Consider the following 14,347-nt stretch of genomic DNA (forward strand, 5'->3'; position numbering starts at 1 on the left):
ATGTTTCATGTTTTTTCAAAAAAGTAAAATATATTTTGAAAACGTATGTCCAAATATATTTTCATCTTCAAACTAAACTTTACCCAAATCAAATTTTTTGAATACAAATTTGGAAATTTATGGTTAAACGCTAGCTAAGAGGGAAAGGGATCTTGTTTATCTCGTTACAATTCTTGGTGGTGAAGACTATGGTATGTGGAGCTTGGCCCCTCACTCACTTTATCAGTTGAATATTAAGTGCTTTTTCTAAAGATTTGGAAGTTGGAACATGGTTTCCTTGTTACTTAATTTCTAGCTTAGATTATTCGTACGATAGAGTTATCTCAACCTTAGTGAGAAACGAATAACTAAACTTTGGAACATTTATATGGTAGAAAATAAACAATATCCTTCCCAAGATTCTCATTATTTTATAGCCAATTATTATATGATGGTAATGTTCATCATTGCATAGCGTAAAATGATGAATTTATGAACTTGTTCATTACCTAATACCTAAAAATAAATCACCTAACATGCACCCAACAAATTCATTCTGCCCTTTGCTACAGAGTGCAGACCAAATATCACCACATATTCCTCAAAATATCTCCTGCCATTTATTTATGTTTCAACCCTACTTCTCCTGTTTGTAACTTGCTTTCATCTGCTAACTGAGGAAGACATTGTCAGAAGCTACATCTGCCTTTATTTATTTCTTGGAGCATGTCACTCGTGAAACTCGAATCCATTACGGTAAACTATGCCTCAATCCCAAGCAAGTTGTGGTCTGCTATATAATTTAGGAAAACACAGAAAAAAAATGCTGATTGAGGAAATGTAAAATACTAAGTATTGAGATTACCAAAGATAATACCTAAGTAAATCCTGTCTTAATAACATATTATCTTTCCAGCCTTGTCACTAGTACATTTTCTTTCTGTACAATGGGCAAAAAGCAGGGCTGAGGAATGAGATGCTGAGAGTGCGGAACTACTTGGCAGAACAACCACCTGTTTATCAGCTTATTTCTTCAGAAAAAGAATGACTATCAAGTGCCAGATACTACCTAAGCGAAACTTGTCTTAACATCGTTTGTCTTTCCAGCCTTGTCAGAAGTACATTTGTTTCTGTACACTGGACACAAAAGAAAGCAAATACAACATCTACCACTGTGGTGTCCTTAATTTAATTTATGACTGTAGATTGGTTCCAGCTAAACAAAGGAAGACTACTATACCTAATAGAGACTTTCTATCACTTAACAACCTGAAAGAGATTCAACTACCGGTAAAATGATGAAAAGACCGAACCTTGGGCCACCGAAATGAGTATCATCAATGATCTTGGGACTAAATTTGTACTAGTTCCAAGTGAACATTTACCATACGAGCTACCCAAACACACACATGATGTTTCCGTCACTTAATGTAACACCCCAGGCTTTAGACAAAGTCCCACATCGTCAAAACACAAGAGGGATGCTGGGTATATAAATTAACAAGCCTTAGATCCTAGTGACGCGTTTTAAACCCGTAATGGCCTAGGCCCGGAACGGACAATATTACTAGCGGACTGGGCTGTTACACTTAAGAAGTAAACAAACGCTCGAAGCCAGTTTATATCATTTGCTTACCAAGGAACAGCTTAATACAGCTATCTACATGGAAGATAGACTAAATGTGCTCTTAACACATCAGACAATTATGATTTAATACTGACCAGTTGACAACCCATTAAAGCTAAAGGAAGCTGCAAACTGTAATTACCCATTTAGTCATCAGACAATTATGATTTAATACTGACCTGTTGACAACCCATTAAAGCTAAAGGAAGCTGCAAACTGTAATTACCCATTTAGTCCACACACATTTTATCTGCTCCTGCCTTAGCACCACCAACTCATTCCCCAAAACCGGGAAAAAAAAGGGAACGAATGATAATGCTCGATATAATACAGATAACATAGTCATCTGACTAAGAAGGCATTGATTGAACGAATCTAATTTGTACCAAGGGGTATTCTTGCTCTTACATTTATTCAGCTGTTTAAGGGTTCAGCTCAGCTGGAAACACTGTGCCATCACACAAATAAGCTTTAAAGAGTTTTCAGGATTAACAGGCAGTAGTAATGTCATAAAACCCCAACAAAGTACACACTACTTACCAGCATCAGGCAATATTTCTAACCACGATCATAAATTTTCATTCACATCTCCAGTCCAAATAAGAAAAATGAAAGAAGAGACAGGTCAATCTTTATATTCAGATGCAGACAATGTACAGAAACTTCAGGTAGTCATCTACCTCAATTGGTTAAACCAACCTAAACGTCATAGTGATAGTATCATTTCTGATGTACGAGCAGCACTTTTAGCATGCATTTTACAGAATGACAGGATTAACAACTTGCACCAAACATTATAACAAGACTAGTTATTCTTGAAAAAAAAACAATTACAGAAGCACTGACCCTAAAGCAGCAAAAGGAGAAAAAAAGACTAACAGTTGGCTCAGAATCACATCACGGAAACTGATGAATATTATCTGAACCTTCTCCCTAAGCAGCTCGTACAGACATAACTGCGGCTATCTGAACCTCTCCCTAAGCATCACCATGCCAACATACCTGCAACACAACACCAAATTATTGAACTCTCCAGCAGACTATACATTAGGACAAGTTATCAAGTCAGACTAACAGAACACCTACCGTCCAAGCATGAGAAGAGTAGCCTGGGGGTTGGTCCCTGGGGACACACTGAAAACAGAACCATCAACAACTCTGAGGCCATCAATGCCAAGCACTCTCAAATTCTGATCAACCACCTTCCCCACAACACAGCCACCATGATAGTGCCAAATGGTACTGACTGTTCGATGGCAAAACTCCCTCATAAGCTCATCATTCGACTCATCAACAGGCAAAGCAGGACCAACATATCTAAAATCCCTACCACCAAACCACTGATCAAACTTGAAAATATCCATTGTTCTGGTTCTCAAAACATTCGCAATTTTCCTGCTTCCATTGACACACCTCTCTACATCTCCGGGGCTACTGAAGTAATTGAATCGAACAATGGGGTTAGCCCTAACATCTGTCGATGCCAACCTAAGTGAACCCGAAGAAACTGGTCCAACAATCTTCTCCATGAGTGTGGCAACAGTGAGATACACCGGAGAAGAAGAACTCCTGCTGAAAACAGAGTTGGCAGGGGAAGCAAATGGAATGACATTAGAGGCAGCCTCCAAATAAGCCCCTGCATCAGTAATCCCCACAACCTGAATCAAAGAATGCTCCAGCGGCATCGGTGGCACAATTGAAATACCATTTCTTGGATTATCAAACAAAAACTGCCCCACATAAGGTAAATGGTGAGCAACAGGAATACCCCATGTGGAGAGATAAGGCCTAGGACCAACACCACTCAAGAGAAGCAACTGTGGGCTACCAAGAGCACCTGCTGACAGTAAAACCTCACCCTTTCCCCTCACCATGCTATGGTGATATCGCCCAGCTTGATCACGAAAAATCACGCCAATCGCAGTCATCTTAGAGGGAGAATAAGGTGCTGACTGAGCTAGAAGAACCCTCTCTACACTAGCATACACAGCCACCTGAATATTGGAAGGATTTGCATAGTTAAGAAGATCAGCAGCACTATGCCTACGTCCAGAACTATCAAAAGTGGAGCCACCAATCTTAGTACCAAGAACATGATCTAAGCTAAACCCATTAAAGGGATCAATACCAGCTTCCACTAACCCATCCCTCACAGCTGATTGCCAATTCTTGAGTTCAGGCCTAAACACAATAGACCTCTCAACCCATTCATAAGATTGATTAACAACATGTAAATCCCATTTAATCCCTGACCTAACATAAAAATCTTGATCAGCTCTACTGTAAAAACCAGCATTAATTGCACTACTACCTCCAAGAATACGACCTCTGGCATTTGGAACTCCGTCTTCAGAGGTGAAGGTTTGAGCAGGGGACTCAAATTCATCAACGTCAGTGAGTACTGTGAGAAATCCTTCTTGGCTCATCAAATTAGGCTTTCCATATGGAACACCGCCTCTTTCAAGAAGTAAAACTTTGTACTTCTCTGACAGTGTAGCCGCCAGTGGACAGCCGGCGGTGCCACCTCCCACCACGATGTAGTCATAGTAGTTTTCCGATGGGAATCCCGTTGCATTAAACACAAACCGCATGTAATTTGGACCTATAAACGAAAAAAATAACAAATTTTCCCAAGAAATCGTCAAAATTTTAAGTGAGAATCTGTAAACAAATAGAAATATTGAAAAGGATCAAGACATACTCTCGTTAGAAGAATCAGAATGTGTTGTGGGCAGCGAAATTAACGTCATGACGGTGAAAAAGATGAAGTATGACCTGTAAAGAGTACAAGATTTTGCCATTCTTACTAATCAGAAAATGACAGTTGTTTTGGGTCGCCGGAAGGATAGAAGATAGGTTGTTGAAGAGACGAACGAGGGCGGTGGGGGTGGTTTCTGAAATTGGCTGAGAGAGAGGGGTGGAGGAATGGTGGTTAGTAGAGAGAAGAGCAGTGTCTTTTTGGTGGGAAATATAGTTGAATTACATGTGTCAACAGGGGAAGAGCGTTGGCAGTTATACTATTCTTTTGCGCCAATACCCACCTTCTGTGCGCAGTTAGAGTGTAGAGTATGCAATAAAAATGGGGTTGGGATCCGCATTTTTATATACTCCTACTTATTATTACTCCACTATTATTCTGACTACATTCATGTTTAGCATCTCTTTTTATTATTTTTTGCTTTTAATATAATCTTATAATAGTGACACGTGAACTACTTTGTATTTTGATTTTTCTATCGGACATTTCTTACCTCCCATCAATATATATTGAGTAATTTGACGTAGAATACCCAAGTTTTTGTTGACTCTGACCTTCCATACGTCCTAAAATGTCATTCATTTTTTACATTCCACACTATCCTTTTATCTCCACCAGTCTTCCTGATCTTTGCATTAAAATTTTGTGTGAATTAAAGTTCACTATTAAGACTCGTCTGCCTTGGGGTGTCAAATGGGCTAAATCAATAATTGGACGGGTCAAATGCGTACACAAAAATTATTTGGGTTGAGGATTAGTTGAGTCAAGATGACTTAAAATTTAGGTCATAACTCAATTCACCCAATTCTTACCAAGCTTTAATTAATATGTGTTATTTTTCTTATGAATTGTATAATTACTAAATAAGACTTTTTTTCTTTTGTTATAGCCATATATAACATATCACACAGAAAAAATATATCTAAAGATATTTTGGTAAAGTTACTCATGGATCAATTTAGGCTAAAAATTAGCCAAACTTTAAATAGGTTGGGACAAAATGAGTTGAGTTAAATAAATAGGCGGGTCAATAACCAGCCCAGCCTTGACCGGGTCAATAACCAGCCCAACCTTGAGCGGGTTGGACGGATCATTTGGGCTTGGGCCAAATTTGACAGCCCTACATCTGGCCATGAATCAGTGTTTTTATGTTTGTAAATATTAGATACAAACAGTGGTGAAACCACATGGTCATTAGGGTGGTCAGTTGACCACCCTTCATCGAAAATTGCACTGTGTACGTAGGTAAAATATTATGTTTTAGAGGTATATAACACATATTGAACACCCTTTATCGAATTTTTTTTACTTCTTTTAAATTTGAACACCCTTGGAGAAATTCCTAGCTTCGCCAGTGGATACAAATATTTTGATGAGAAGTCTTGAGTTTCAAGTGAAATATTAATTGGTTTTCAAGTGAATAATGAAATATTGGGTTTGTACATAATATTTCAATTTTCATATAATTTTCTTGTAGTTTATTCATATCCAAATACAAATTTAATTTCGTAAAAAATTTCAACTTCAAATATTTTCCAGAACCTACTTAGTAAGTAATACTATATTTATCATGAGATAGAATAAACAGTTGTTTGTTGCAATATACTAGCAAAACATATTAGTACTTCCCAAGAACTTGATCCAAGCCCAAAACAATAATTCAACTGGTAAATCTTACTAAGTGCAAATACTTATAATCTAAATCTTGGTTCATTACATTACTTAAGCTTCTCAATCATAAAAGAGGGAAAAGCCGAGAATAAGCTCAAATAGCCGCTCACCCAATCGCTTAAACTAAAAAAAACTGGTGGAGGTATAATATATGCATAATTTGTGTATTATATATGTATAATTGTGTATAATCATTATATAATTTATATATATAACTATAAAAAATAAATAATGAATATGACAGGCTATTTGTCTAAAGGTATAGATGGGCTGGACTTTGTTTGCGGGCCTAAAAGAAAGGTAGAGTACCTAGCCCGGCCCAAATTGGATGAGAGATATTACGGGTGTCTTCTTCCCGAAGAAACACGGAGAACTGGAGCTAATTTCAATAGAAAGTCCAGAAATAGTGTCCAAAAGTCCAAAAGTTTCCCCACATTCCCAGTTCCGACTAAGCGGCGACTCAGGTAAGTCGTAAACCTTGTAATCTCCAGCACTTGCGCCTTTCAACTTCACTTCTATTTTGTCGCTTCATATCCGTTTTACCTAAATTTGGCGTGTTATTCTGCACGATCATATATAAAAACAATAGAAGAAAGTTTATTTTTTTCATTTGGTTTCTATATGATGTTGTTTTATCAATGGTTCCAAATTAACTTCTATTATAAGCTCTCAATATTCTTCTCGGTGTCATCTATGCTGTTGAGTATAGGCGATATTCTATAAGGTAGTGGCTTCTATTATGTAGTAACTTTAGGAGATGATCTAGTCTATGGATCGACACTTTTGAAATTATGATTAGGTTAAGTCAATTCTTCCATATAGTAAAAGAGAACACACAATGCTCATGCAATGTTGGGAACTGTGTTTTAAAAGGTGTGGGTGTAAGGTGATGTGTTTTGCATATGTCTAGCGAGGCGTAAGCCCCATAGATATTTAATTTTTAATATTTTATAAAATAATATAATTACAATAAATATTTATAAACTGATAAAATTGCATAAAAAATAAAGAAAACTAAATATGTGAAATATATATATATATATTCAAAATAATTTATTATACGCTACTTAGAAGCTCAAGTAACTTGAGTCGAAAAGAATAAAGTTTTCTACCTGAAGGAACAAAAAGAATGACTAACCTGCAATTTGAACTTTGAACTTGCTGCTACGAAGGAGAATGTAGTTCTCTTTGTATTTGTAATAAAAAAGAAAATGAATATTTGTTGTCCAAGAACTTTAGCCCCTTATACTTGATGCATCAGGATGGAAGATTATGTATGGAGTAATGGAGGGATTAGAGTTGTCTATTATTGTGTGTTGTGACTTGTTTATATTGCTATATTCTCCATCTGCAACCAGAGGCGGATCCAGGATTTAAACTCTATGAGTTCAACTTTTAAGATTTTTAACATTGCATTATATTTTTAAAGTTATGGGTTCAAATATATTATTTTTGCAATTTTAATGAATTTTTACACATAAATTTCTACTCTGCGTCGAAAGTTATGGGTTCAGAACCCATAACTAACACACTACATCCGCCTCTGTCTGCAACATGCATGCATGTGTTGTGTTTCTCCCCTTTGTGCATCGGTATTTTAAGGAGATGGAGATTGTTCCCTGTGAATAGATGTTAAGCCATACTTGTGTCCAGGAAAATTAGATTAAACTTTTCCTCGAGGTCTATCTAATGTTACATATCACACAAGATGTCAATAAAATGATTTTTGACATATCGTGGCTAAACTTGACTTGAAAATTATTTTGGGGATTATGAAAGTGAGTCTTGTTGTCCCTAATCTCGACGCGCTTGTGAGCTGGCCAGCTTTCTCTCTAATGATTAGTTTATTTGCTATGTGTCGAAGGACACATATTTGATATGCTTTCGGCTTCCTTTCCCTAATCAAAGGTTAGAAGTACAACGGAAGAAACATGAGTTGCCAGAACACCTAGGACATCAGATACCTAGCAAGTTTATTAGTTAAATGCTGGAAGAAGGACATGATATTCTATCTTCTAGCACATCAGAGTTATTCAGTTTCTAACCTATTTATCTTTCCTTTTTGCTCTTTCCTATCTGGTAAATGGATATGTTTTGGTTTATTCGTTTTCAGACGTCTACATATTTTATTTCCATGCTCCCTCTGTACAATGCATGTCCATCAGTCATGTTGGATTAATGTAATTGTTAATATGTTCAAATTGATGTCCCTCCTCAAGTTGCAAAACACGACTCAGAAGTAAGGAAGCTTCACATCATGGTCTCGTATGCCCTGGGTGAAAGAGAAGCCTCGAGGTACTTCTACACTCAGGATTGAATACCCTCAGTCTAGGAGAGCCTCTGCTTAGCAAATTCATCTCCTTTTTTATTTTCTGGAGAGAATCATGATGGGTTGAAGATCAAGTAACAAGTTGGCAAAAGGAAGGAGTTCCCTGGGTGGCATGCCAAGCAGTTCAATCCCATATTTTAGACTATGTACTTTAGAAGATCTAATATCATGATCTAAACATTCGATAAAAAGTACAGATTTGCTAAACTATCCAGTGTAATGCATCTATAGTTTATCTGTGGATTAAGGTACTGATAGTTTACCCAAAAAATGCACCTGTGGACAGAACTTCTATTGTGTGAACAGACTTTTACTGCTAACCTGTTGCTACTCTACTGAATTCTGTATAATTGCATGACCTTTTATTGACATCTGATCATTTTGACTTCATTTGGAAGTAACCAGTTCCTCCTCATTGTCAGCTTGGTTGTGGTTTTCCACCAGCCACATGGATCTTAATGATCTGAACAAGGTCTGGGAAGTCAAACCTTTGAAGAAGGTGCGTGATGATGAGGCAAGAGAAATTCTTGAAAAGGTAGCGAAGCAAGTGCAACCTATAATGCGCAAACGGAAATGGAAAGTCAAGTTGCTCTCTGAATTTTGGTACTCTCCGTTCTTTCCTTTCAGCCTTTTTATCTCCCTATGAGTCTTAACTTTAGCGAACTTTCCTTCTTTATATTTTTATCTCTTATTGTTGTTCATGAGCTAATCAGCTAATCTAATTTCACAGTCCTGCCAATCCATCACTTTTAGGACTCAACATAGGAGGAGGTGCAGAGGTTAAGCTTAGATTGCGGCGACCAAACAATGAGTTGGACTTCTTCCCTTATACTCAAATTCTTCACACCATGCTTCATGAACTCTGCCACAATGAATATGGCCCACATAATGCTGATTTTTATAACCTATTGGACGAAATCAGGAAGGTTGTGTACGTGCATGAGATACTTTTTCACTTAGTTTGGGCCACTTCTTTCATTCTTTTTGTTTCTCCGTGTTCTTACAACTTGCATCTCTAACTATTAGCCTGAATAAGGCCTGTTTGCGTTGCTCCTCCTGATAGTATTGTTTTCCTCTGGCAATACTAGTTCCTCCTTAGAGACACTATAACTGAGTCGTGCTGGGGATGCACCCGCCTCACACTGTACTTGACAATTGTTTTTAACATTTGTATTTTTAAGCACTTGCACATTATGGCTAAACTTTCCTTCTTTCTTTGCCAATTTCAACTCTTCTTGTTTCCTTTTTCAGGAATGTGAAGAGCTTATGGCTAAAGGAATTACAGGTACTGGACAAGGATTTGATCTCCCCGGAAAGCGATTGGGTGGGTTTTCTCGACAACCTCCATTGTCATCATTGCGGCAGAAAGCACTGGCTGCTGCAGAAAATAGATCACGAGTTGGAGCACTTTTGCCATCGGGGCCTAAGCGTCTGGGGGGTGATAGTAGCATTAAGGCTGCACTCACCCCAATTCAGGCTGCCGCTATGGCTGCAGAAAGGAGGTTACACGATGATCTGTGGTGCGGCTCCAAAATGGTAGAGGGCGAGGGACCTTCTGAAAGCTCTAAAACTTCAGTAGGACCAAAGCCTGATCATATTTCAGTTCTAGGAACCGATCCTCAGATAATGTGGGAATGTTGTACGTGTACTTTATTGAATCAGGTAATGTCTTTTGCTTTGTCCTTGCTCTTTTTATTTCCTATGATATTCCTGTACCACATAGGAGTTGTGTAAGTCCTCTTCGAAACGCAGCTCACTTCAACCTTTTGATCTGACTACATGGCACTGTCCCTTGAAAAACAAAATTATTTGCCCAATCAGATGTCACCTATCAAGATTCTAGATCAGTTTCAGACATCTCAAGATGATGGGGATTGTCATCCGCATATACGTATGTGAGTTTAGAGTCTCCCGTCTGATAATATTCATTTCACTATTGCAGCCGCTAGCGCTTCTATGTGGAGCTTGTGGAACCCCAAAGGATAGAGGAAATGAAGCAAAGGCAGCAAAAGTCTGGTCTTGTAAGTTTTGCACGTTACATAATAACCACGAGGTTGACCGGTGCTTAGCTTGTGGAGAGTGGAGATACTCTTATGGTCCACCTGTTTCAACCACTGGTCCTCATATTGGCACCTAAAACACGAGAAGCGAAGAATTTTAATAAAAATTACAGGCGGACTTTAGTACAGGTCAGACATTATTTATTAAATTATTATTGCAAATGTGTATATGGTGTAATTAAGTGGCCATATTCCCTCCTTATTGCCTATTCTGCTCAAGAAACCATCTGTGACTTTGTTAATGTGATGTTGAGTTGGTAGTCATTTAAGGCGTATAATGAGCTGTGTGCCTGTGTTAGAGAAAAATAATAATTGAAGTAGTTGGTATCAGAACTTGATATGTTTTCAGTTTCAAGTTTTCACTCAATTGCATGAGTAGAATAATAATTTGCTATGCAAATTAGAAAGTCATTTGTCACGAATTATCAAATTTGCGAAAGTTACCACTTTAATTGTATTAGGTGTTGGAGTACTTTTAAAATGATTACATAAAGGAAAGGTGCTTAAAGAATAGCTTTTTGTCTGATCGCAACATGTTACCGTGTTGACGCTAGCACTTTTCCATATATGCATTAGAAAATGCAATGTACCATATCTTGATTATTTTGAGATACCAACGTTATACTCTTTCCCCAAAACCTAGTTATCGTATCTCAATTTGTTAAACCCACCGACATCTTTTGCTTGTATCTATGGACTTTGAAGATCCCTTTGTTAAAAATTGTTGACGTTAATTGCCAAATGAAATTGGTAAAGAATTGTTGTTGAAACTTGTGATAACTATACATCACCTGCTCACTACTTATATTTAAATGAAGGACGAAACAGTCGATATCTTTGTGATGATAAGCTGATGCCATTATAGATTTATAGTCTGTATAGGAACTTTTCACCGTGATATTTTCAGTTTTGTTTCTTTATGCAGCAACGAGATTCAGGCATGATTCGCGTGATTGAACTAACAAATATGATATAGTACCAGTTAGTATTCATTCTACATTGTTTATTGAGTAATCTTTTTACGTGACTTAGTACTTCAAAAGTAATTAACCTTTGTACTATAGTATATGCAACAATATAATTTCTTCAAGTGTACATTTAGTTGAATGATTCATCAAATTTAAGAAGTAGACTTAGTGGAGTGTTGGCTTTGTGTTCAAACGAAGTTAAACCAAGGCTGTCATTTTGTTTCAAGGAAGAGATGACTAATTCAAGCGGCCATTTAGATGACTAATTCTAGACTATTCGATATGAAAATGAACGGAAAGAAAGAGAGTTAGGTCAATAGAGACGGACGTTTACTTAGGGGAGTTACTACTATTTCATTTTGGGATATCGATTTCCATTTTCCAGGTCAAGAAATTTTCTAAGTTTCCAATTTTCCTGTATCCGTGTTCACATTAAACAACAAACCACCACCACCCCCAGCCGATTTTTTTTTTCCCTAGGTGATGGTAGTTCTTTTGAATTTAAAAGTATCTAATTAACGTATCATATGAATCCCAAGTCAAAAGTTAGAAAATGAATTCCAACGATTCAGAAGCTAATTTAAATTAAATTAATCAAAATCAAACGCCTCAATCTTAACATTATTGATAATTTTGATTTTGGGTTTAGAGAAGTGGTTTTGCATTTTTAGTTTTCTCAAAAAACAAAATATGTTATTGAAACATATTTGGGGTTTATAAGTTCAACTAAGTGAAATCATTATTTTTATTTATTATGATCTGATTTTTGATTTTTAGTCATGTAATAAGATGATTAAAAAGAAAAAGGAAACAAATGAAGATTTGTATCATCATGGTGAAATCAGAAATAAATCACATTTAAGACTGATTTCTTTAGCATTTACCCTGACCCTAATTACCTGCCCCACCCCCTACTCTCACACACCCAATACATAAACACCTTCTTCTCTTTTTCTTTTCCTCCTTTTTCTCCTCCTCTCTTACCAAGAAATTTCTCTCTCTCTCTATTTTTCTATGGATGGCTGCATTTTCCTCTCTCGATTTCCTTCATCTATTTCCACCTTAGAACCTTAAAAATTCCTTCATTTCCCATTTCCTCTTATTTCCTTTCCCTCTCTCTCTCTCTTTATCTAATTTTCTCCTTTTTATTTAGAAGCAAAAAAGAAAAAGACAATCGAATAGCTTTGTCCCATTTCTCTCTTTTTCTCCAAAATCAATCAATCAATCAATCATGCGACCTCTTCAACCACCCCCACCAGCCGCCGCCGCCACCACCTCCTCCTCCACCACCGCATCACCTATGCCCCCTCCTCCTTCACGCAACCGTCCCCGTCGTCGCACCGATTTAACTCTCCCCCTTCCCCAACGTGACCCAGCTCTCGCCGTACCCCTCCCCCTCCCCCCTACTTCCGCCCCTTCTTCCTCGTCGTCTTCCTCTTCCTCCCCACTCCCCACCCCCTTAAACTTCTCCGAACTTGAGCGTATCAATCGCATCGGCAGCGGCGCTGGCGGTACGGTTTACAAAGTCCTACATCGCCCCACCGGAAGACTCTACGCTCTCAAAGTCATCTACGGTAACCACGAGGACTCCGTTCGCCTTCAGATGTGCCGTGAGATCGAGATTCTCCGTGACGTCGACAACCCTAACGTCGTTAGATGTCACGATATGTTCGATCACAACGGTGAAATCCAAGTCCTCCTTGAATTCATGGATAAAGGCTCTCTCGAAGGGATCCACATCCCTAAAGAGTCAGCTCTTTCGGATCTAACCCGACAAGTCCTCTCGGGTCTCTATTATCTCCACAGGCGTAAGATTGTGCACAGAGATATCAAGCCCTCGAATTTACTAATCAACTCGAGGCGCGAGGTGAAAATTGCTGACTTTGGGGTGTCGAGAGTGCTGGCACAAACTATGGATCCTTGTAATTCGTCAGTTGGGACAATTGCCTATATGAGTCCAGAGAGAATCAACACAGATCTGAATCATGGACAGTACGATGGGTATGCTGGAGATATATGGAGTCTTGGTGTTAGCATATTGGAGTTTTATTTGGGAAGGTTTCCGTTTTCTGTTGGGAGGTCAGGTGATTGGGCTAGTCTTATGTGCGCCATTTGTATGTCGCAGCCGCCGGAGGCGCCGGCGAATGCTTCTAGAGAGTTCAGGGACTTTATTGCTTGCTGTTTGCAGAGGGATCCTGCACGACGGTGGACGGCGGTGCAGCTGTTGCGTCATCCATTTATTACCCAGAATAGCCCAGCCGCCACCACCACCGGTAATATGATGCCACTTCCTAATCAGGTTCATCAGCCAGCACATCAATTGTTACCTCCACCTCCTCATTTTTCTTCTTAACGTTTTAGGTTTGGAGAAATTTCCCCTTTTTTCTGTTTTACTTAATTTCTGGTTTTATTCTGTGTAATCTTAAATGATGTTACTTTTCTATTAATGGGGATGATGGGTGGTGGTGGTGAAGGGGTGGTTGGATTTTTATTTTTGGAGAAGGAAAAATTGGAGAAATGGGGTCTTGGTTATGATAAACTCGGGTCTTTCCATTTTCAGCTGATCAACAATTGTTGTTTTTACACTCTTTTATTAGGAGAAAGGAAAGTAGAAATTATGGATTGCCCCAAATTAATATTTTGGATATGTTTCTTATTGCAAAAATGAAATCTTTTATCAAGTCATGGACTTATTTAGCTGTAAAGCATTTCACATGTCGAAGACAAGTGACCACCATGAAAAGTGAAAAAAAAAAGTTTTCCAATTCTCTCTTTCCTTTTAAGTGACGCAGTATCCATTTATTTATTTTTGCTTGCACTTGTAGGATGATGTTATACTGGATTTGTGCATCTATTGGTATTGGTTTTGCTAATTTTGGTGAAGAATAAGGCAATCAATTGTCTTTTTTAGGTAGGGGCTAAAGTATGTCTAGACCTTATGATGATTAGTTCAGA

At 38.0% G+C, this 14,347-nt stretch overlaps 3 protein-coding genes across 4 annotated transcripts; 2 read left to right on the forward strand and 1 right to left on the reverse strand.

The window, feature by feature from the left end:
* Positions 1 to 2,396: 2,396 nt before the first annotated feature.
* On the reverse strand, positions 2,397 to 4,665 carry LOC104246964 ((R)-mandelonitrile lyase-like). The gene is made up of 3 exons (XM_009802880.2): positions 4,308 to 4,665; positions 2,693 to 4,208; positions 2,397 to 2,608 (listed from the first exon to the last, which is right to left on the reverse strand). The coding sequence occupies exons 1-3, from the start codon at positions 4,405 to 4,407 to the stop codon at positions 2,569 to 2,571; spliced, it is 1,656 nt and encodes a 551-aa protein (XP_009801182.2). The 5' UTR covers positions 4,408 to 4,665; the 3' UTR covers positions 2,397 to 2,568.
* A 1,741-nt stretch (positions 4,666 to 6,406) lies between these two features.
* LOC104246966 (DNA-dependent metalloprotease WSS1-like) lies at positions 6,407 to 11,517 on the forward strand. 2 transcript variants are annotated; one of them, XR_716100.2, is made up of 6 exons: positions 6,407 to 6,499; positions 8,787 to 8,967; positions 9,095 to 9,290; positions 9,616 to 10,026; positions 10,307 to 10,553; positions 11,350 to 11,517. XR_716100.2 is itself a non-coding variant. In XM_009802881.2 (5 exons), exons 2-5 carry the CDS (start codon positions 8,813 to 8,815, stop codon positions 10,499 to 10,501), a joined length of 957 nt encoding a protein of 318 aa, XP_009801183.1. In that variant the 5' UTR covers positions 6,407 to 6,499; positions 8,787 to 8,812; the 3' UTR covers positions 10,502 to 10,779. The 2 variants fall into 2 exon arrangements, 1 of the variants encoding a protein (XP_009801183.1); XM_009802881.2 differs by lacking the exon at positions 11,350 to 11,517 and having other exon boundaries at positions 10,307 to 10,779.
* An 835-nt stretch (positions 11,518 to 12,352) lies between these two features.
* On the forward strand, positions 12,353 to 14,073 carry LOC104211438 (mitogen-activated protein kinase kinase 5). The gene has a single exon (XM_009760486.2). It carries the CDS (start codon positions 12,624 to 12,626, stop codon positions 13,743 to 13,745), a length of 1,122 nt encoding a protein of 373 aa, XP_009758788.2. The 5' UTR covers positions 12,353 to 12,623; the 3' UTR covers positions 13,746 to 14,073.
* Positions 14,074 to 14,347: the final 274 nt, after the last annotated feature.

The sequence above is a fragment of the Nicotiana sylvestris genome, chromosome 3 (assembly GCF_000393655.2).
Source record: "Nicotiana sylvestris chromosome 3, ASM39365v2, whole genome shotgun sequence".
NCBI classification, from domain to species: domain Eukaryota; kingdom Viridiplantae; phylum Streptophyta; class Magnoliopsida; order Solanales; family Solanaceae; genus Nicotiana; species Nicotiana sylvestris.

Excerpts from the sequence above, each read along its gene's own strand:
- LOC104246964 (XM_009802880.2), bottom strand. The coding sequence starts at position 4,407 with ATGGCAAAATCTTGTACTCTTTACAGGTCATACTTCATCTTTTTCACC. Across the intron at positions 4,209-4,307 it reads TTCTGATTCTTCTAACGAGA|GTCCAAATTACATGCGGTTT; the intron begins GTATGTCTTGAT and ends TTTCGTTTATAG. Across the intron at positions 2,609-2,692 it reads ACTCTTCTCATGCTTGGACG|GTATGTTGGCATGGTGATGC; the intron begins GTAGGTGTTCTG and ends GTTGTGTTGCAG.
- LOC104246966 (XM_009802881.2), top strand. The coding sequence starts at position 8,813 with ATGGATCTTAATGATCTGAACAAGGTCTGGGAAGTCAAACCTTTGAAG. Across the intron at positions 8,968-9,094 it reads AAGTTGCTCTCTGAATTTTG|TCCTGCCAATCCATCACTTT; the intron begins GTACTCTCCGTT and ends CTAATTTCACAG. Across the intron at positions 10,027-10,306 it reads CGTGTACTTTATTGAATCAG|CCGCTAGCGCTTCTATGTGG; the intron begins GTAATGTCTTTT and ends TCACTATTGCAG.
- LOC104211438 (XM_009760486.2), top strand. The coding sequence starts at position 12,624 with ATGCGACCTCTTCAACCACCCCCACCAGCCGCCGCCGCCACCACCTCC.